Raw genomic sequence first — 19623 nt, 5'->3', positions numbered from 1 at the left:
CCTTGAGACGGTTTTATTATATAGCCTCACTATTACCTAACCTCCATTCCATTTCTGTACCCTTCGATTATATAAGCCATTTGGTTTTTTCGAAAATACTGTGCTTTTTCCAGTGGAGAAGAACTAATGGGCAACGATGAGTTTGCAGTTGATCAAATTGATTTCAACCTCCAAGAGGAACTTGGCCCTTTACTTAGCAGATCAGTCTTGGAGTCTCTAAACGATACGTTAGTCGATTATGTACTTTTTTCTCTTTAGCTTCAAATGTTTATATCATTGGGTTTAAACCTGTAGCATTACACGTACTTGATACATGGATGAAACAACTTACCGAGAGAACTTTTCAGGCTGTATGGTAAACGGCATAATTACGCAGTTTTAGCAATGGTTCCTTACGCCTAATCAATTTGCTTAATGGCTGATTTAAATATGCATATGCCGGCAATAGCTGTTTTGCTAACTGCCATATTCTTGCAAATGTCTTGCCTATCTAGTTGATAGCAAAGTCAGGGCCCCTAAAGACGGAAGGGCTATGATTCCCCCGACTGTTTTCCACACTATTTTGTTGTAAATCTTTAATTTGTCCTTGGCCCCTCCACCTTCCAACTTGCATCTGAGTCTATGAAAGCCAATCTTTTTTGCAAATGACATTCTGTAGGCAAGATCTGTTTGTAGAACTAGGCTTTAAGTAAAATAACATTTGTATATCTAAATATGCTCAAGATGTAGACCTATCTAGACTGCACTGAAGATTATGTACATTGACGATGCATGCAACAGAGAACCGACTTTTTCAACTTTCTGAGTCAGACTGTTTTTGGTCCTCATTTCAAAGGTGGATATGGTCATTTCAGGAACAAAGGTTCTTATTCCAAGAGATGCATTACTTGCATTCGGGGCAAAAGAACCAAAATATCTTACACGAGATTACTTACACTTTTTCAAAGACACAACTTTTTTCTAAATAAATAACAATAAAGACTTTTTGGGTTTTTTTGCTCAAAATTGCCAACATGCAGACTGCAAATAAAAATGATCCTTAGTCAACGCGCAAAAAATTCACGAAAATGCTTATTACATTAAGTACCTTGTATATTTTTCGGCCTAAAGATATTCTGATATTCAAAGTGCTTAATCAAAGAAAGACAGCGTAAGCTTATAAATGTTCGTCTTTGCACAGTTTTAATGTAATTCATGTGCCCTACACTTAAACCCCATACGTGAGTTGTGTTCTTCCACTTGTACGTTTCAAGTTTCTATCTTCTCTGTAAACCTTTTTAGCTACTTGAAGACGACAGAGCGCAACATGCAAAGCTGGTTGTCGAAAATGGTTGAAACAGAGTCGCAGGTACTTTTCCCTCCCCATTGAGTATTCTAATACCTCGAATCATTGGTTGAAACAACTGCAAAAAGACTATTTGAATCATAAAATACACGAGAAGATCTTTTTGGTTGCCAATAAACCTGGATCAGAAATAGATAAACCCTTTAAAACAAGTGGACGTTAGTTGTAATCTTTTTTATATTTTTTATAATCTTTGTATTGTACTGCCCGAACAAATCTTAGAAAGCTACTTCTTTCACAAATTTATGTATGTATCTATGCTGTTGGTTTTAGTTAAGAAAAGGCCTTATAAGAAAATCATTTCACAGAGAATACGAATCTGCAAACAATCTTTTGTTCTGAATTAAAAATAGGTTCTGAATACGAATCGATTGTTCTGAATCAAAAGAATGGTTTGAAAAATGCAATGAATATTCAAAATTGTGGGTTTCAAAGTGATTTTTTTTTCATAGGATTGGCTTGTGGATAAGCCTCCAGAAACAGATGTCGATGGATATTATCAAACATCGCTACCAATCATTCTGTTTCAAATGCTGGACCAGAATGTAAGCTTTTCAACCTTTCTTTTTATTAAAACGGTTGCAGAAGAATTTTCCCGATCGTTCATCATTAAGGATCTTAGAAGAGATTTTCAAGATGCAGTTTTTGATTAAGTGATAGTGGTTATGTCGTGGTGAATAAGATTATCCTTGATATGAAGGGAAGTCTGATTTTTTTGTCACCCGGGAAGAGAACTTATAGGAACCAAATCCGACACATTTCGATGGTTATTTAGATTTTCATTGGTTGGACTATACAGAGAACGTAGTGTTACTTATCCAATGAGCAGCGTAAGACTGATTCTCCGTGTTTTCTCAATCATAAGCGCGCTGTAGAGCTTGTTGTTAACTTTAAACGGTTTACTGACGAGAATAGTATCTTTAAGTGAAATAGCGATAAAACTGTTATGTAGCTATGAAATCTGGCCGATTTTGCTGTGTTGCAGGTGGAGGAACCAAAAATTGTCTAGCCTAGCAATATAGGTTTTTTATCTTAGTCTGTGATATTAAATCGTTTCAAAGCATCTTATTATTTGCTTATTTAGTCTCAGTCTTTCTATCTTTGATATGCGTGCTGTTCTGTTTCACAGCTACAAGTTGCTGCACAAATTGAGAAAGGAATGGAAATTAAAGTGAGATACTTTAGAATCATTTTCTGACTTGCTTGTGAAATCAGGCTAAATAGCAGTTTGTATGAAATGCAAAGAAATTTTGAACTAATCATGATAGCCAGTTCTCAGAAATGATTTGTATTTGTATTGAAAGATAACACACAATCTGAATTGTAATAGAACGGCTTTATGCCAGTTCCATAAGCATGCTTACCCGCTCTCGTTGTTGTGTTAATTGTCCTTTAAGAATATACCCTTTGTCGATCATCAGAAAAGGAATATTATAGCGACATAAATAATTGAGTGGTAAGTAGTGGAAAACATTGTGATTGCAAAATCCTACGAGTTGACCCTGAAAAAAGCACGAGTTTCTAGATGAAATTACCCCGCCAAATGAATATATTTTAAGTTAGATGAATTTACCCCGCCAATATGTTTTAAGTGTGGAATGTGCTTCAGTAACTAGTTTTGTTGATTTTCTTCACCTAGACTTTTGATCATTAATTTATCGCTGAATTTTTGTAGGTTTTGGACGCTTGCATAACTGCTCTTATTGACTTTACCATAGAATTGCAAAGTAAGTCCCTTAACAGACATTTTTTAATTTTTTAATTCTGTAATATTATATAGAATATTTTCTGTTGTTGAACTAAATGATTATTAATCATTTAATTCTTGACTAAGTTACTGTAAGCATTCATAATCTTTTTACTGCTGTTTACTTGTAAGTCTATTTTAAACGTTTTAACCTTGTTTTCAATATTACGTTCTACTGTGATCAAAAAGTATTTTTAATCTTAATCTCCTTCAGATGCAATTAAGTGTTATAAAGAAAAGCATTTTGGAAACAGAAGTATTTTACAATACTTTGAAGCCTACATGGTAAGTATTATTATCGTATATTTGAGAATCTGTATATGTATTTGAGAATCTTCTCGAAACACGCTTAACAATTCGGAAATATATCATAGACCTTTCATGGACGTATTCTGGTGAATTTAGCTTGAAAGGACCCGTGTACAATAAAAGCAAGTCTTTAAACCTTTTCTCTGTTTTTTATCAAAACAGTTGATTAAAGCAGAAGCATTTATTTTGTAGAAACTCCTATTTTATAGAAACACAGAAACATACATGTCTTATAGTCTTTCAAATCCAGATTTTTCTTTTGATCACCAGTCGCCTTCTTCAGTTTGACACTTTGTTCTTGAGCAGTTTAGTAAATATTTCTAGATAATGTTGCATTTACTCAGGTATTTTTCCACTCTAATTCGTTGGTACATCTCGTAGATTGCAATCATCAATAATTGTCAGTCGATCACTGTGTTTGGAGAACAGATGAAGGTAAAATATTTAAGCAATTTGTTTTCATTCGGACGCTGTCGATATTCTATATTAATTCACACCCTTTTTTTAATTGTACCTCCAACAGCCCTGTCTGCTCCTACATAATACACCAAAATGAGCTCCTTCTTTCGCCATCGTATTTCTTTCCCTTTCAACTCACTTGTTGAGCCCCTCGTTTTATTACATTCCTTTACATCAACTTGCCATTTCACTAGTGGTAAATCGAGTTTGTATTTTATAATCTGGAAGAACAACATGCAATGTCTCAAATTGTGCAATATCAGTTCACTTTCTGTTGTTATATGATTGAGATAGGCAAGTCTACAAAAGGACTACTTTTTTGTTTGTTTGGTTCAAATTGAACAGAGACTTTAAAATCTATTCTGTCTCATTGTATTTCATTTGGCTTGGTTGATATTTCATTTCATAACAGAATAAAGGGTGAATTTTCCTTATAACGAGTCTGTACGTAGTTAGATCTACTGCACCAGTTTGTGTCATCTTAAGGTATAGGAGTCGTTCTATAAGTTACTTTTCATCCCATGTCTACCTTAGAATCAGAAAAGGGCAGAGCTTTCTAGTGCATTTGGTGAGACAAGACTTAAGAACTTCGAAGAAGTAATCGTTGCTTTCCAAAGACTCGGCGAGGAGGCGTAAGTTAAAATCGGCTTGACGATTTCTTTGTTACCAATTTGTTCTCGTGTCTTTGATTGGGATGTATTACCTACCTGAACCTACACCGAGGTCGGGTATAAGGTAAAGGGGAAGGGAGAGGAGTTGAGGTAAACCGGGGTAGGGAGATGCATGACCAATTCCAACATTTTATATTTAAGTGGTTGACAGTTTAAAGCGAAAGCATTTTCAGAAATTGTTGCAAGCAAATTAAAAAATTTCAGAATTTTAGTCTTAATCGTTTTCGTTCATAAAACAGGGGAATGGAATTGAGAGCAGGGAAACTTCAAATTTCGCATATAAATCTGCATTTGTAAAACATATGGGGGCAAAAACTCAATTTCTTTTTCTAATAAAAACTTCCTTAGTGGGAGCAGCCTGAAGGTTTCTATCTATTGTTAAGTGATTCTAGCTCTGACTCCAAAACTTTTTCTAATTTGTGATTCTGATTTGATATTACAGATTTACCGGTCAGTCGTTTTAGTGCTCGATGCCGTATAGGCCGAGTTTTGCACGCTTTGGTGTGTAGCATCGAACAGTTCTAGATTGCAGCTCTGAGTACCACGATTTCTGGGACCACCAGACAACTGCATAACATATTTGCAATACTTACGATTATTAGGTTCACAGATGGGAAATGGCTGGCTTTATTCTGAGACATTCTTGTTGAAATAGCTACATATTAGTCATTTAATTTCACGAAACTTTGAAATTCTGTATGTACTTTGTGTTCGCACTAGACATTAAGATGTGCGTGTGTAACTAAAGTTCAGTAAGAAATAATCCTGTTTTGAATTACAGTTGCACTCTGCTTTTGGATGGAGCTCTAATCGACTTGCAAGAGTTTTTCACAGATCTCATGACCAAAAAATGGTAGTTCTTGATTCTTGAACAATCAGATATATTTTTGATTAATTCATACATATTTGTTGAGTACCTTTGGCTTGATAAGAGCTTGCTTGCTGCAGTGATCTTCTCTCAAAGCAAAAATGCTATGTCCGTAAATGTTAATGCCTTTAAGCTGGTTATTTAATATTTAAAAATGAGAGCTCGAAATGATCATGTCAATAACTTGATATTCACATTGGATTCACTTTCTCGCAGCTTTGACTTGGTGTTATAATAGTAAGGCTTGCATTTTAACGCATTCTTTACATCCATTTGTAACACATTATTCATGTTCATTTGTAAGATCTTTATTCATAAAGTTGTCTTCTTTGTTTTTTCAACCTTTCTTTGACGTATTGTGTCAACATGCCATAGTTTTGATATTTTTTCCATATCCATCCCTGTATAATATTTCTGTTGCTTTAGGTTAAAGTCAAATGTTGCCGTAGACACCATGGTACTGACGTTTGAAGATTACAATCGCGATTATGTCCATTTGAAGCCGTCGTAAGTACCTAGGGAAAGTTGATTTTCAAGATTTTAGTTTGTAGGAAGTGGTTGATTCGGAATGAGGGTGATGTTTGGTTTGGGCAGTTAAATGAAGAAGGCGAAAGAGAGTTTTTGTACTCATCTGATTTGATGGCATATAACCTCAGGCGTCTTATTGCGGTAAATTGCTAGGAACACACAGACTTAAGCAGTCCAAATCGTTCGCATTTACCGTAAGACTTCCTTTAAGACTCTCTGCCACAGGGTTCATGCCTCAGCTGAAAAATGTTTTTCATTTTCTACACAATGAAAGAGGTTTTATCGTGAAATATTTTGCACACTGTTCAACACTGGGTACATGTGTCATGACGTATGGTAGAAACATTTAAACGGCCAGAACAGATTTCTTTTTTCTCAAAAACCCACTCTAAATTTTCTACTAAATCCGGTGATACACGAACTGTTCTTCAATAATAATTTGTCCCAAATTGCCCCTAAATAATTCATTAGCAAACTGTACTCTACACTAGGTATCTGTCACACATTTAATTAGCCATGAGTGAACATGAGGGGTGACATTGCATTGTCTTGCTTATTTACTATGAATGAAAAGTCATGCATTTTCTGGTCAGGCATGCTGTCTTTGTAGGGAAAAGATGTTAGCATTTTTTGCATTGCAAATAAGTATTCGTATTTTTCACAGGTATGCCAAATTCATTATGGAGAAGGCTGAAGAAAAATTAGTTATTGAATACGTAAAAGCTATCATGTCAAGGTCAGGTGACGTTTTAAATCTTCTTTGTTAAGTAATTTTCTCCCATAAATTCGATGGTACTACTTCTATACAGAAAATACTTTTCATATTCAGTTATCATTAGAAACTACCTCTAGTAGCATTTGGTATCAATTAATTTACTTGCTTCGATAAAAGCAGGAAGGTCCAAAGTTATGTTCGGAGTTCGACGCTCAATGCGAACTCTTGCTATACTTTATCGTGCACTTTGCTACAGATAGTTTCATTGCAAGTATTAATATTTTCAGGTTACTCAGATCAAAATCTTAATTGAGCTTTGATTCTAGAACTATAAGAACTTTGGTTTGTTTGGTAAAATTGTTGTAAAAACAAATCCTGTTTAATTTTGCAATATCTCAGAATCATAAGTAAATGCCTTTCAAATCAAAAGGTCAAAAGAAAACTCGAAATCATGAAAAAATTATATAGATTATTAAAAACTCCACCCTACTTTTTCGATGACTTTATGTCCAGATTGCTTCTTCCATACTGCCTTGAGTCTAATTTCTCGCCTCTTCAGGGGCGGACACTTGGTAAAATATTGGGGGCAAGCCTATTGTTTTGATAAGATGACATCACATTTTCCTATTGTGTTAGAACAAAAGACCACTGTCCTCCAAATTATTGGTAGGGGGGGCGAACGCCACCCCAGGTGTCCGCCGCTGCATCTCTTGTTCTTTCTCTCTTGTCTATTTCCTCGCCTCTCTTTTGTTTTTCATTTTTTTCTTTCTTCCTTTTCTTTTAAATTTACTACGCCGACCACGTGGCACCCTGATGCCAAACGACAAGACATAAGACGAAGACGACAAGTCTTCTGCTCACTGCTGTCTCTCTTACGTGCGTCAGATCGCGCGGGCTGCCTCGCGTGAGTCAATCAGGTAATTGGCATTTGCGCTGACATATCATTTATCTTTAATCCTATCAAAAGTATTTACATTTTATTCTGTTACAGGAGGATAACGTTTCGATCATTTGAAGAGAGAAAGGATGCAGGAAACCAAATAATCGAAGAAGCAAATAAAATTGCAGAAGCATTCACCAGGCTGGCAAAGCTGCCGCCACTTGTATGGTCTTGTTTTTTTTTAATTTTGGTCAACCATAACCTTGATTACTTAATAATCAAGCTGAAATTTTGGCAAAAAATAATTTTATTGTCTGGTTTTTTGTAAAAACAATAATTAAAGGCTCTACAATTTTCCGGTTGCATTTGAAAAAATCTGAAGCATGAAGCATGAAGCATCTTATGTTTCCACATTTTTCCAGCGTCCATGTCTGATTTTCTGCATCCGGTTGATGTATTTTCTACTCATCTGTATCGTTATATTTTTAAGGAGGTAAATAAATACATTCAGATTATCTAATGGTCATTTTACTCTATCGGTTAGAGATGTTAAAGGAAGATTTTGACAGACAGGTTTTAGTTTATGTGGTTGGCACATGCGTTATCTCATTCTTTGAGTTGGTAAAATTTGCCAACTGCTGCATCACTGCAGAGAATTAATTTAACAAATTATTGAAAAATATAATTTATTAACTTGAACCTGAAAGTGAATATATATACAAATCAAAGCCAGTATTTTGCGAAAGAGGAATTTTGTAAATTAGGTCAAATATTTTTGCCAGCTTTTTTGTAGTTAGTCTCTGCATTTTTCCAATTCCCAGGAGGATTCACCATGTTGTGTACTGACTATGATGGCTGAAGTTTTGAAAGTCAAAGACTCTGCTATCGTTTCGTTAGAGATATCTGTAAGTTTAGTAGATTCGTTTGAATATTTGCATCTTTTTAATTTGCTGCTAACCAATGCAGCTCTTGATACCTTATTCCTTTAACATTGGTTTTTATCAATCACTTGTTTTGATTTTTTGGAATCGTTACAAGTAAAGTCATCATTATATGTGAGATTAGCTCATTGTTTTTTAATACAGGGATTGGCTGAGAAGTATCCTGATTTCCGCGCGGAGCATGCGCTAGCTTTACTGTCATTACGCGGAGACATGGGACGGACTGAGTCCAAACAGGTACCCTTACAATTTTCCTATTTTACAATTGATAGAAGTTGCAATGTTTGCTTAAGCGTTTTTTGGTAACTACAATCATTGCCAAAAGTACTTGGAACACCAAGCGATTTGCGTTGTGTTTTTATATTCTTCAATTCTTTCCCGCATACTCCTATTTCCGCATCCCTTCTCCCGAAACAATATTGATAATTTAGAAAAATATCATGGAAGTCGCAGAAGAAAGCGTACTTCCTAATCACCTACGTCGTTTGGTAGTAAACATTGTTCAAAAGGGGGGGGGGGGAGAGGAATGGCTGGATTTGCCGTTGAAAACTGGCGTTTGTGTACCAAGACTTTTGACAGGCATTGTAAAGTTTCTACTGCTCGCTAAAGGAAATCTGAAACTGTTTAGGCGGCTGTGCCCAATTACGATTTTATATCTTATTTTCTGCTATTTTCAAAAGCAATATGGAAACAACCACAGATTTCCCATTATCTTCTTGTTTTTTATTGTCAAGATTGCATTCTAAATCGATCAGAAATTGTCTTGAAATGTTAGGATGCTATCAATAAATGGCGAAAAGGGCTAAAATTGTCATTGCATAATTGTCAAGGCATTGCATAGTTTGAAAAAAGAAAACACTTTTGGACAAACTAAAGCTTTTCGTCTGACACTCCTTAAAGTATGAACTGTCAGAATAAAAGTGGGTAATATGAAGTTAGAAAATATATATCCAGGATCGCAAAACGCCAGTGAAAAACGGGAGCGCCAAAAAAATGGTTAATATTACAAAGTTTTGATAAATTCTTAACCGCACCTACAGAAGCAAAAATATGGGAGCGAAAATTCAGACAAATCTTATGCTGCATCTCTGATCGGTGTTTTTTCGAAATCTGTAAGAGGTCTCGTCAGAATAATTGATAAAGGTTGAGGGTTTTATGTTTCATAAAATCACCGTGGTATAAATCTGAATGAAAATGAAAGAAACACAGACTAAACCCACAACAAGCAGCCAGGGAAAAGCACAAGTGGCTTTTAGGAGAAATATCCCAAGCTGATGCTGCTTTATCTCAGACTATTTTGGATTGACAAGAGCTATATCCTACTCAGGATATATTCATCTGCTTTTTCTATTAATAAGAACTATTTTAGTCTTTTTCCTTACAAAGCTTTCTTTACTATTACTACACTTTACTTCATTACCTTAAGCTTTCATCCTACACTCTTTATACGAGCACTGATGCTCAGATAGTTGCCCATTCCTGTTTTAGAAAATGTGGACTTGACTCTACTATTCTTCACTTAAAAAAGCTCTTGCTGTATTTTAATAATTGGCCTATGTTAAGTATTCTTTTTTCACCAGTTTCCATGCTTCTGTTATCAAATGAACAGTTCAAGGCGGAATATGTTGTACTGCAAGGATGCCATTTAAAATTTGTAGATTATATAATCAAATGTGTTTCCTTTATGACGATTATGTTGGTTCATGATGATAATGATGAATTATAACTACGGTGAAAATGATTGACGCTGACGATTGCTAATTCTTGATGATAATTGGATGATGATGATTGCTGATTCTTGATTATGAGTGGGTGATGATGATTGCTGATTCTTGATGATTGGATGATGATGATTGCTGATTCTTGATGATGAGTGAGTGACGATGATTGCTGATTCTTGATGATTGGATGATGATGATTGCTGATTCTTGATGATGAGTGGGTGATGATGATTGCTGATTCTTGATGATGATTGGGTGGTGATGGTCGATAATGACTTATCGTTGAATCGTTGACCATAGACCCGCAAGCAAAAACTTTTCTTCGATTTTTTTTTTGGTAAATAAGATGTTTTAAATAAAAATACTTAAGTCTCCTGTAGATTTAAACTAAATTTTGTCATGCAAAGTTCAACTTTTTTACAGAACTGTTTTTTGCCTTGATGCCTCTTTCTTTCCAAACTTTTCGTTGTTTTTTGGAAGTTTCTCGCGTCGGCTAAGAAATTGAATTCTTGAAATTAGCATTACCTTGCAAAGGGACAAAAAATTCGTAAAACTTTTCAGCTGCGACCTCTTGCTGCCTATGTAATGCGTATAAGATTTCCAAGTTGGGTTAATGCATTGGCGATTTGTTGTCTAAACTGTTCTTCGCTTTCACGCATTTTTATTGAAATTTCGCCCATGATTCTATCCTCCATTTGTTTCATACTTCGCATAAGCTCACGCTGCATCGTTATCTGTTGTTGTTGCAGTTCCCTTACAGCGTTTACCAGTTGCGAATCTTGCACACTGTCACAAAGCGAGGGGTGACGAGCCCCCGTGTTTGTTGTTATTGGAGATATGCTGTTTATTATACCAGATCTGAAGTCTGCAACTTCGAGAGGTGCTCCGCGCATCGAAGTTGTGTTTTGAGGTATATTCCCAGGAAAGTTGAATTTCTGGCTTTGAGCGTGTGCAGTGCTCATGTCATTATTTCCTTGCATTGAAATTGTCAGGCTTGGAGCCGACATGCGAGTCGACTGAGTGTGAGAATATGTTGGCGAAGATTTTTTGTGCATTTCCAGAGAGTTTTGTGGCTCTGCAGGATTTCTTGTTGTTTCTACTTGCATGGATCTAGCACTCTGCAACTGGTTAGTAGGCTTGACAGTCCTCCGGCCAGCTCGTGCTTCTTCTGTATTTTGTAAGTCGTCCTCCCTTGAGTTCCGGGGGCCATGCCTAGTATCTTGTTTGTCTAAATCTCCATACACCTGTTCGAACTGAGCAAATGAAATCGATTTGCTAAAGCCAAAATTCCTTTTTTTATTTTTTATTTTTGAAGCTCGATACCTGTCTCGTAAATTTTTAAATTTCTTTTTGACTTGTTTTACTGTTTTTGCAGAGCCCGGCGCCATGTTTACCTTGTCGGTTATGTCATGCCAGTCACTTTCGCTAGTTCGAAAATGTTGCCGTCTGTCGTAAAGTTCTTTCCAAGTCTTCATCAAGACCTTGACTTGCTGGTCAGTAAACTTGTTGCTAAGGTTGACTACATACTGCGTAGGTCGTCGGCTAGCTTGCTCAGGCGCGTCCTGCTGCACCACCACCATTTCATCATCATCTGTGTCGGTCTTAAATACTCGATAGGAATCCTGACTTAGGCTGTCGTTGTTAGTCGGAGCTGTTTCCCGTGAAGACGCTCCAATCTCACACTGCGTGGGGTACCAAGAATACGAAAATGCCTCCGAAGTGCTGGTTTTAGTTTTTTCCTGCATTGTTTCGTTATTTGCCATGCCGAGTTTTAAAACGTCTGTAAAGGAGAAATCTTTCCATTCTTCTCCTGCAAGCTGCGACTCGAAGGTCTCGAGAACGAAAGGAAGTCGAGGCTACTTGTTCTATTGTTGTCGCGCTTTGTAAACAAAAGAACACCGGATTCATTGTCAAGACACCTCAAAATCTGTCGTGGTAATTCAAGCTCTCGATCGGACTGTGTTTTGTTGTCAAATTGATCCTCAATCTTATTCTCTATTATCAATATGCAAATTGAAAAATTCGCACCGCAGAAAGACCTGTTTAAACGCAAACGACCTCAAAACTCAGCGACAAAGAGTCTATCGAGTTGTACCTAGTCGACTCTCGCTTACAGCCGAAGGCAACTTGCCCAATGATGGCTACAGTTCTGTTTCTCTATATGTTGCGAAAAATCAGTTCGATGCAAAGTTTAGAAATTTCGTTTTGGCCGAGTAAAAGCTATTACATCGGCCGTACGTGCTAAATTTCGCGAGAGCTAGCCTGCAACAGAACGGCTTTTAATTGTGATCATAATTTTGTTATGGTTTTGGCAGGAAATGTTGGCGTGGTCTTTTCCTTAGGCCCTTTTGTCTTATATCTTATCACATACCAATTTCACGAAAATATCATGGGATTTTGTGCCCCGGCTCTCCGTTCTTTCAAATTAAGCCTGTCGCCAAAGCGAGACACAGTCTGCTTAAAATAATTTGATAGCCTAGGCTTATTAACCAAACACCTTTGCTAAATACAGAAGAATATCGTTGTACGAAGATAGTGAAATATCGAATGAATTAAGAATAATAGCCAGGCTCAAATTATATCGACAATATGACTTTTATCCAGATGAGTTTATTTCAGAATAAAGGATAGGCGTGACTTTCACTGGAAACACTTTCACTGTAAGTCGTTTCCTGGAGTGTTTTTAACTTTCTTTTTAATAGTTATTTAATAATTATTTTAGGCTGGGAATAAAAAATATTTTATTATACCAAGGCTCAGCAAAATTTAAAGTTTATTTTTATAAAAAAGTGTGTGGCGGTAAAACGCTAGACTTTGTTGTTTTGGCGGAATTCTATTTGGAAGATGCGGGGGAAAAGGAAGGTGTGAAACAAAAGAAATTTGCCCATAAGATGAGCGCTGTATATTCTCTATCGATGTGGCCTTGGAACTAATTGAGGCGAAGATTTGCTGCAACAGCCGATCAAGAACCGCGCAGCATATCACAGAGCTAAATACGTTTCTTTGGGGGGGGGGGGGGGACTAAACATGCTAAGTGCTCTACTCAACCTACTCACAATACCTACCCACATTGCTCTTACAGAAACATGTACTTGGTCATGGTCTTTGGGGTGGGGGGCTGGAGGGCTATAGCCCTCTCACATTTTTACTGAAGTATGATATTCGAGAGATTGTCTGAAGAATCCCCCCCCCCCCCCCAAATGAGCTCCCGCGTCCCTGTAGAAATAGGGCATAAATGTGTCAGGTTTCTGATATAGACATTAGGGGCAATCGCAGTTCCTAATGTTTTTAAAGGAGTCAAATAATATCTTCTGGATAAAATAATTGTCGTTTGGTTTTTATCTAAAGATAATAAAAGCAGAATCAACTTCAAGTAAAGAAATTCAGCCAGCAGCGAACATAAAAAGATATCTGCCTGCTTTACTATCCGTACTGACACCGACCATTTTTGAAACAGATTTTTGAAAGAGCAAAACGGATTTTTGAAAGAAGCGGCTTTGGTGATTTGCTGCATTTGCAACAGGTTCAGGTCACTCATCCCAATTTTTTGTTATCTTTGCCGATGTTGCAGGGATTGCAGCCCCCACACCACCCCACTTTAGTTCCGCTACCGTTTAGAAACGATCTGAAATAGAATATTTCAAAGGTAAGCAATGAAAGTATTTCTTTTTCAGATGGTTTCAGATCTAAAGATAAGGGAAACAAGTGAAGTTAGTGACAATCCTGATGGTTCTCCTGCAGGCATTTTTGGTCAAATCATGGTCGCAGCAACAGTCCTTGATAAGTTGGAGTCGAAGATACCTGCACGAAAGTGAGGTATTTCACCAGAATAGAAAGTTGTCAAGAAAATTGGATGCTGAATTATAGTTATAAGCAATAAGAACCATAGACATTCTGTTTATGTTCCTGTTTTTGAAGCGAAGCTGTAATCAGCGCATCATACTTATCAATGTATAAACAGTGGCGGATTTAAGGGGGGGGCAACTAGGGGCAGTTTCTCCTCTCTCGACGAGTTGAAGCAAGTCTAGCACCCCTTTTTTGGAAATTGTGCGCCCCTTTTGAAGGATGAGAATCAGGTGAAATAGTTTCTGAGACTGATAGGTTAATTTGCTTAGAAGATTTTCTTGAAGTTATATTGTTTATTCCGAAAATGGATCTGAAATTGTTGAATACAGCGTACTCTCGTCATCAATTTTTGAAAATTTGTCAGCGCCCCCACTACCAACTGCCCCTCCTTAAAGTTTGCTCTGGATCTGCCCCTGTGTATAAATAACGATGATGTGTATAAAGAGAGTACCTTTCACCCGATATTGGGTTAAGTGTACTAATGAGCAACCCGTTGCATTTGATTTGTCTAGTTTTCAAGTTACAACTACCGTAAATCCTCGAATAAGGCCCCACCCTCGAATAAGCACCCTCCTGGAATAAGCCCTTACCCCAAATTTTTTTTCCAAATAAACCCCCGGGAGCCTAGTCTAGAACTTGCGGTAAATACAATTTTATATAATTGACAAAATAAACTTTTTGGCAAATGCTAAACTCAAAAAGCACTGGTCGCGGGTCCACTTTCAAACAAGCATGTCATATGCGAAACACCATACACAGTGACCTATAAAAAAGACTGGATCAAGCTTCTTAATGTCTTGAAAAATCAAAGTTTAAGTCCCGCTCACTTTCAAAGAAAGAGGACAAATAACAGGAGCCACTCTTCCAAACCAGTGCTTGAATAATATAGATAAGCAAGAAACGCAATGCTGTTTATGTGAGTGCAGAATAAGGAAACGGCCAAAACAAATGAAAACGCTGTTAGGAGTGATAGAGAAGGCCCTTTCATCGAATGGGCTGTTTTGGAGCCCTCTTCCTAGATTGTGATTCTTTTATTACAATAAAAGCTCGATCCAGTCTTTTTTTGATCAGTGTATGCAAAGCCCTAAATTGTAGGGTAGCCCGAGCACAATGTAGGTACCATTCTTATTCATCAAAAGGTCCTAGGAATTTTACTTTAAAGCCAACTTTTTGTGTTAAGATATTTGTAAATGACTCAATGTCCGTATGATTTTGTCTTAAGTGATGTTCTGACCAATTTTTGTCTTGCCTTGTATCGATTTAATTTTGAAAATAATTGCAGAGTATGATTTTGTACAAATTTTATAAATTAGTAAAAAAAATTTGTCCGTTATTTTCTTTTACTGCTTCGTTTGTCCTTTTGAGATTTCGCCAATTATTTTCCAATGTATTCAAATTCTCTCTGGTGTTAAAAGTTCGTGAAAAATATTTCCCTCAAGGTAAAGGATGTTTTTCAATCCAACACAGACAAATAAGTTACCCCTGCATGGGCTCCCATTTCAATCTGGAAATATTTTGTAGGTTGTTTTATATGCCTATATTTCTGGCTTTTATGAGATCGACCTTTCGTTCTTTGGAAGATTCTTCGAACCTTGGCATACATTCGACGTTCTCGTGCATCTTGCAATCTCAGACAAAAATATGAAACTTGTTGTACATGGGATAACATATTTTCTTACTTTTTATTTCCCCAAGAACAGTCTTGGTGGTATTTCGAGTCAACACTGAAGAAACAAAAGTGAAACTTTTAAGATTTCTTTCAAGCCAGATGTCACTTGAAAATTTATCGAGATTGAAATAAAAAAAAATAATCATCAGAAATAAGAATGATCAAAATAGCAAATGCAAGATATGCTTTTCTATGTAAAGTAATTCAGATCATGTCAGCAAGTGCAAAATCGTAATAAAAGGCTATGATGGTGGGGTTACCTGTAAAAAATTTGTGTTAAGTTTTTTGCACATACTTGGAAAAAGATGTCTTCTTTCGAAAGTATTGGAAATTTGTAAAGCATTCGTTAATTGAAAAAAATGAAATGAAAAGACAAGAAACTTGAAATAGGGTAGACATGGGTAATGTCGGGCATGGGTAATAAAATTGTTTGTTCTTAAGAAACCATATCTGTAAGGAAATTTTCTGATGAACTTATTTTTACATTACAGTTCCATAGTTTGTTGTTTCTCTGAAGTGAACGCTAATCACTCTATGTGGGTAATATCGGGCATTCATGGGTAACGGCGGACAGGCAAATTAACCACAACACAGTTTTGGCGATCCAAATAAGAATACGATTTAAAGCCGAAGACCCACTCCGGAAAATGGTCCGCGGATTGGATCAGATTTTGTGTTGCGCACGTGCTTTGGATGCAAAAATGGTCACATGGCTGATCCGCGACGGATCGAAACGGATCGAAAATAAAATTGAAATCGTTTCAACTTTTTTGTGAACAGTTCCGGTTCTAGGTTGGGAAATGGTAATACTTTCCCGATAAATGTCTTAATTACACTTGCTAAACTTCATTTGTTCTTAACTTTTGACCAATTTTGAGGCTCGTGTTCTTATAAAATTGTTCTTAAAAAGAGTGTAGTTGTAGACATGTATAATCAAAGGTTTGACAGTAATGCCAGGATTCTATCTGAACTCGTATTATTCATTGTAATCTTGCAAAAAACAATATTTAACTGGAAACCTGCCAACCCTCGCCATTTTTCAGGGAATCATCCCATTAGCTGTCCGGCATCGCCCATGCGCATGTGCAATATACTTCGTCCAGGAATGTTGGGGAATTTTCAAAATCGTGCCATGCGATGAGGATACCCATGTTATCCAATCAAAATATATTTCTCACTCATGCAATCAATCATAGCATGAAGTCAAGACAAAAACAGTGAGCATTCCCTGGGGCAGGGTGTGGCAGGGTGTGGCTTGATGTGGCTTGATGAAAAAAGGGGGATAATAGGAAGATTAAAAGGACTAGCTATTGACATTTTATCTAATTTTCTTTTTGGTTCGGTTGGCAAGTACTACACTGTCAGGGCATTACTATGATGAAAACGATACTTTGCTAAAGGACCCTTTTCAAATATACTCTTCGAACTCATTCGTTGCATCAAATTACCACTAACCATTTCATCAAAAGTGATTCAAATCAAAACATATCATTGAAAGCCAGTAAAATTTTACTGGTCGAAATACGTCCCAATAGTTGTTGTTGAATCGTCTAACATTTGCACTGATGTAAAGAGGAAGTAACTGTAAACACCTACTCTTAATACCTTAATACAAAAGGGCTTTCAAAAGTTTCAAAATTATTCACATAGGGCATTACATGAGTTATAAATGATTTTGTGGTATGCAGTATAGACGTTTTTCTTCATGGTCTAATCGTGATATTTTCAATGCAAGTTAATATTTGAAAGAATCGAAGGTAATGAGATGAGACTGCACAATAATGCAAATAAATGCGCTCGAATAATGCAAACAGAATAGGCCAACAAGATAACTGAATACACCAGGCAACTATAAGGATATTATCCAGGCCTATCTGCATTTACTTTAATTCTATCACATAATACAAACAGAAACATCCCTGATTGGCAAGCAATAACAAATTGGCATTTCAAGAGGGAACAGATCTGAGTCAGTGTAGCATTATGTAGCAGAGCAGCCTACCTTTCCTTTCCACTTTGCTGTTGGTAGATTAAGATTAGGGGTCAAATGAGAGAATGATTATGAAACAGTAATACGGACATTGCAATAGTTTTTTAATTAAGCCATGTTTACTGTTTTCGATGCAGCTCCATCACCGCATGCTATTCAGACAGAGAATGAGAATGAGATTCAGAATGAGATTCGACATCAGAATGACATACAGAATGAGATTGAATCCGAACCACGAAAGACTAAAACTGTCTAAAATGTATTTCTGATGTTTGATTTAATAATTTCTAAGCCATCTTGTCTAAATGATTCTTTTAGCACCTTTTTACACAAAAAAACTGAGAATTGCGTGCGAAATTTTCGCGTTGTTTCCTGTCTACATATGGGGTCCCTATGGTCGAAAAAAGGGTATTTTGCCGGGCACGAAACAATCAACGATATCTTCCAAAAACAAGAAGCAATTCTCAAAATTTTTTCTGCGTAAAAAAGTACAATAAGTAAATTATCCGAAATGATTTTATTTGACAACGAAAGCTCTTTTTATCTGGCAGAACAATTTTTCATTACATTTGGCAAATTTTGTTGCAATTGTGAGGATTTTATGAAAAACTCCTGGTTTTGAGCATCAATTCGTTGATATGGAGTGGTGTTGTTTACGTCTAGAGGGCCTAAAGGATTGAATCTCATTCTGAGGAAAATCGAGTGAGTTCTGCCAGATAAAAAGAGCTTTCGTTGTCAAATAAAATCATTTCGGATAATTTACTTATTGTACTTTTTTACGCGGAAAAAATTTTGAGAATTGCTTCTTGTTTTTGGAAGATATCGTTGATTGTTTCGTGCCCGGCAAAATACCCTTTTTTCGACCATAGGGACCCCATATGTAGACAGGAAACAACGCGAAAATTTCGCACGCAATTCTCAGTTTTTTTGTGTAAAAAGGTGCTAAAAAAATCATTTAGACAAGATGGCTTAGAAATTATTAAATCAAACATCAGAAATACATTTTAGACAGTTTTAGTCTTTCGTGGTTCGGATTCAATCTCATTCTGTATGTCATTCTGATGTCGAATCTCATTCTGAATCTCATTCTCATTCTCTGTCTGAATAGCATGCGGTAGCTCCATCACTCCAACCGCTCCGACGTCCATTAACTGTTTATATCGATCTCATAACGAGACTATTTTGAACCAACTTTGAGGCTGTACGCTGCATATTTCTCAGCGTACAAGACCATTGTTTTAGCTGACTAACGGCAAATATTATTCATGGAAAGGAGCATTTTGATTGGTTAAAGTACCGTCTAGGGTATTCACTGCGTATTCATGACCGATCTCCATACAACATGAAGTAGCTCAATCTTCAAAATTAGCTTCAAAGATCTCCCAGCTTCTCTATGCTTCGCAGCGTTATTGTTTCCATGAATTTGATGATATTTTGTACTTGTACAAAATGTAGAATACCGAAGGTAACGAATTCAACCAGAATCAATAGCCCCAAAACATTTTTTACTTATTACAATTATACGTCGTATTAATATTTTTTCTGAGAAATCTCAGGGTATTCACTGAATACCTTGAATACCCGGACGCTACGCCACTGTCCCTGATCACTGCAGAGAACGACAATAGATACATGGATCTCATTGGAGAAGTTAAGAAGTATATTTTTCATCGTGTTCTTTCGGACCTTTATTCTGACATTTTTTTGCTCTGAGGGATGTTAGACGTAAAAGCTTTTATATGTTATGAAATGTTTGATTTTTTCAAAGCCATTTTCAAGTTTTGTACAGTCTTTTAGTTTAAAATTTTTAAAGGTTCTTCAAAACCGTCACTTAAGTTCTTGCTTTCAAATAAGAAGCAGTGAGTTCCTTCGTTTCGCCCAGTTTACAAGCCAACATTTACTCGGAATTTCGGGGCTGGGGCGTCGCTAAAGGA

At 36.5% G+C, this 19623-nt stretch overlaps 1 protein-coding gene across 1 annotated transcript in view; it reads left to right on the top strand.

Moving 5' to 3' along the window:
* LOC135682726 (exocyst complex component 3) overlaps positions 1–15373 on the top strand; it is a 33214-nt gene extending 17841 nt beyond the window's left edge. Inside the window, exons 15-29 of the mRNA XM_065197733.2 lie at positions 114–227; positions 1282–1348; positions 1798–1890; positions 2475–2516; positions 3021–3072; positions 3307–3377; positions 3783–3836; positions 4395–4492; positions 5313–5384; positions 5826–5906; positions 6592–6663; positions 7634–7745; positions 8344–8427; positions 8608–8700; positions 13859–15373. Of these exons, the coding sequence (XP_065053805.2) occupies positions 114–227; positions 1282–1348; positions 1798–1890; positions 2475–2516; positions 3021–3072; positions 3307–3377; positions 3783–3836; positions 4395–4492; positions 5313–5384; positions 5826–5906; positions 6592–6663; positions 7634–7745; positions 8344–8427; positions 8608–8700; positions 13859–13999 (1246 nt within the window). The 3' untranslated portion in view covers positions 14000–15373. The remainder of the gene's footprint in view (positions 1–113; positions 228–1281; positions 1349–1797; positions 1891–2474; positions 2517–3020; positions 3073–3306; positions 3378–3782; positions 3837–4394; positions 4493–5312; positions 5385–5825; positions 5907–6591; positions 6664–7633; positions 7746–8343; positions 8428–8607; positions 8701–13858) is intronic.
* Positions 15374–19623: the final 4250 nt, after the last annotated feature.

The sequence above is a fragment of the Rhopilema esculentum genome, chromosome 16 (assembly GCF_057945365.1).
Source record: "Rhopilema esculentum isolate cy_ngs chromosome 16, ASM5794536v1, whole genome shotgun sequence".
NCBI classification, from domain to species: Eukaryota; Metazoa; Cnidaria; class Scyphozoa; order Rhizostomeae; family Rhizostomatidae; genus Rhopilema; species Rhopilema esculentum.
Note: the sequence above shows the minus strand (reverse complement) of the source record. Positions and strands in the feature narration are given on the sequence as shown.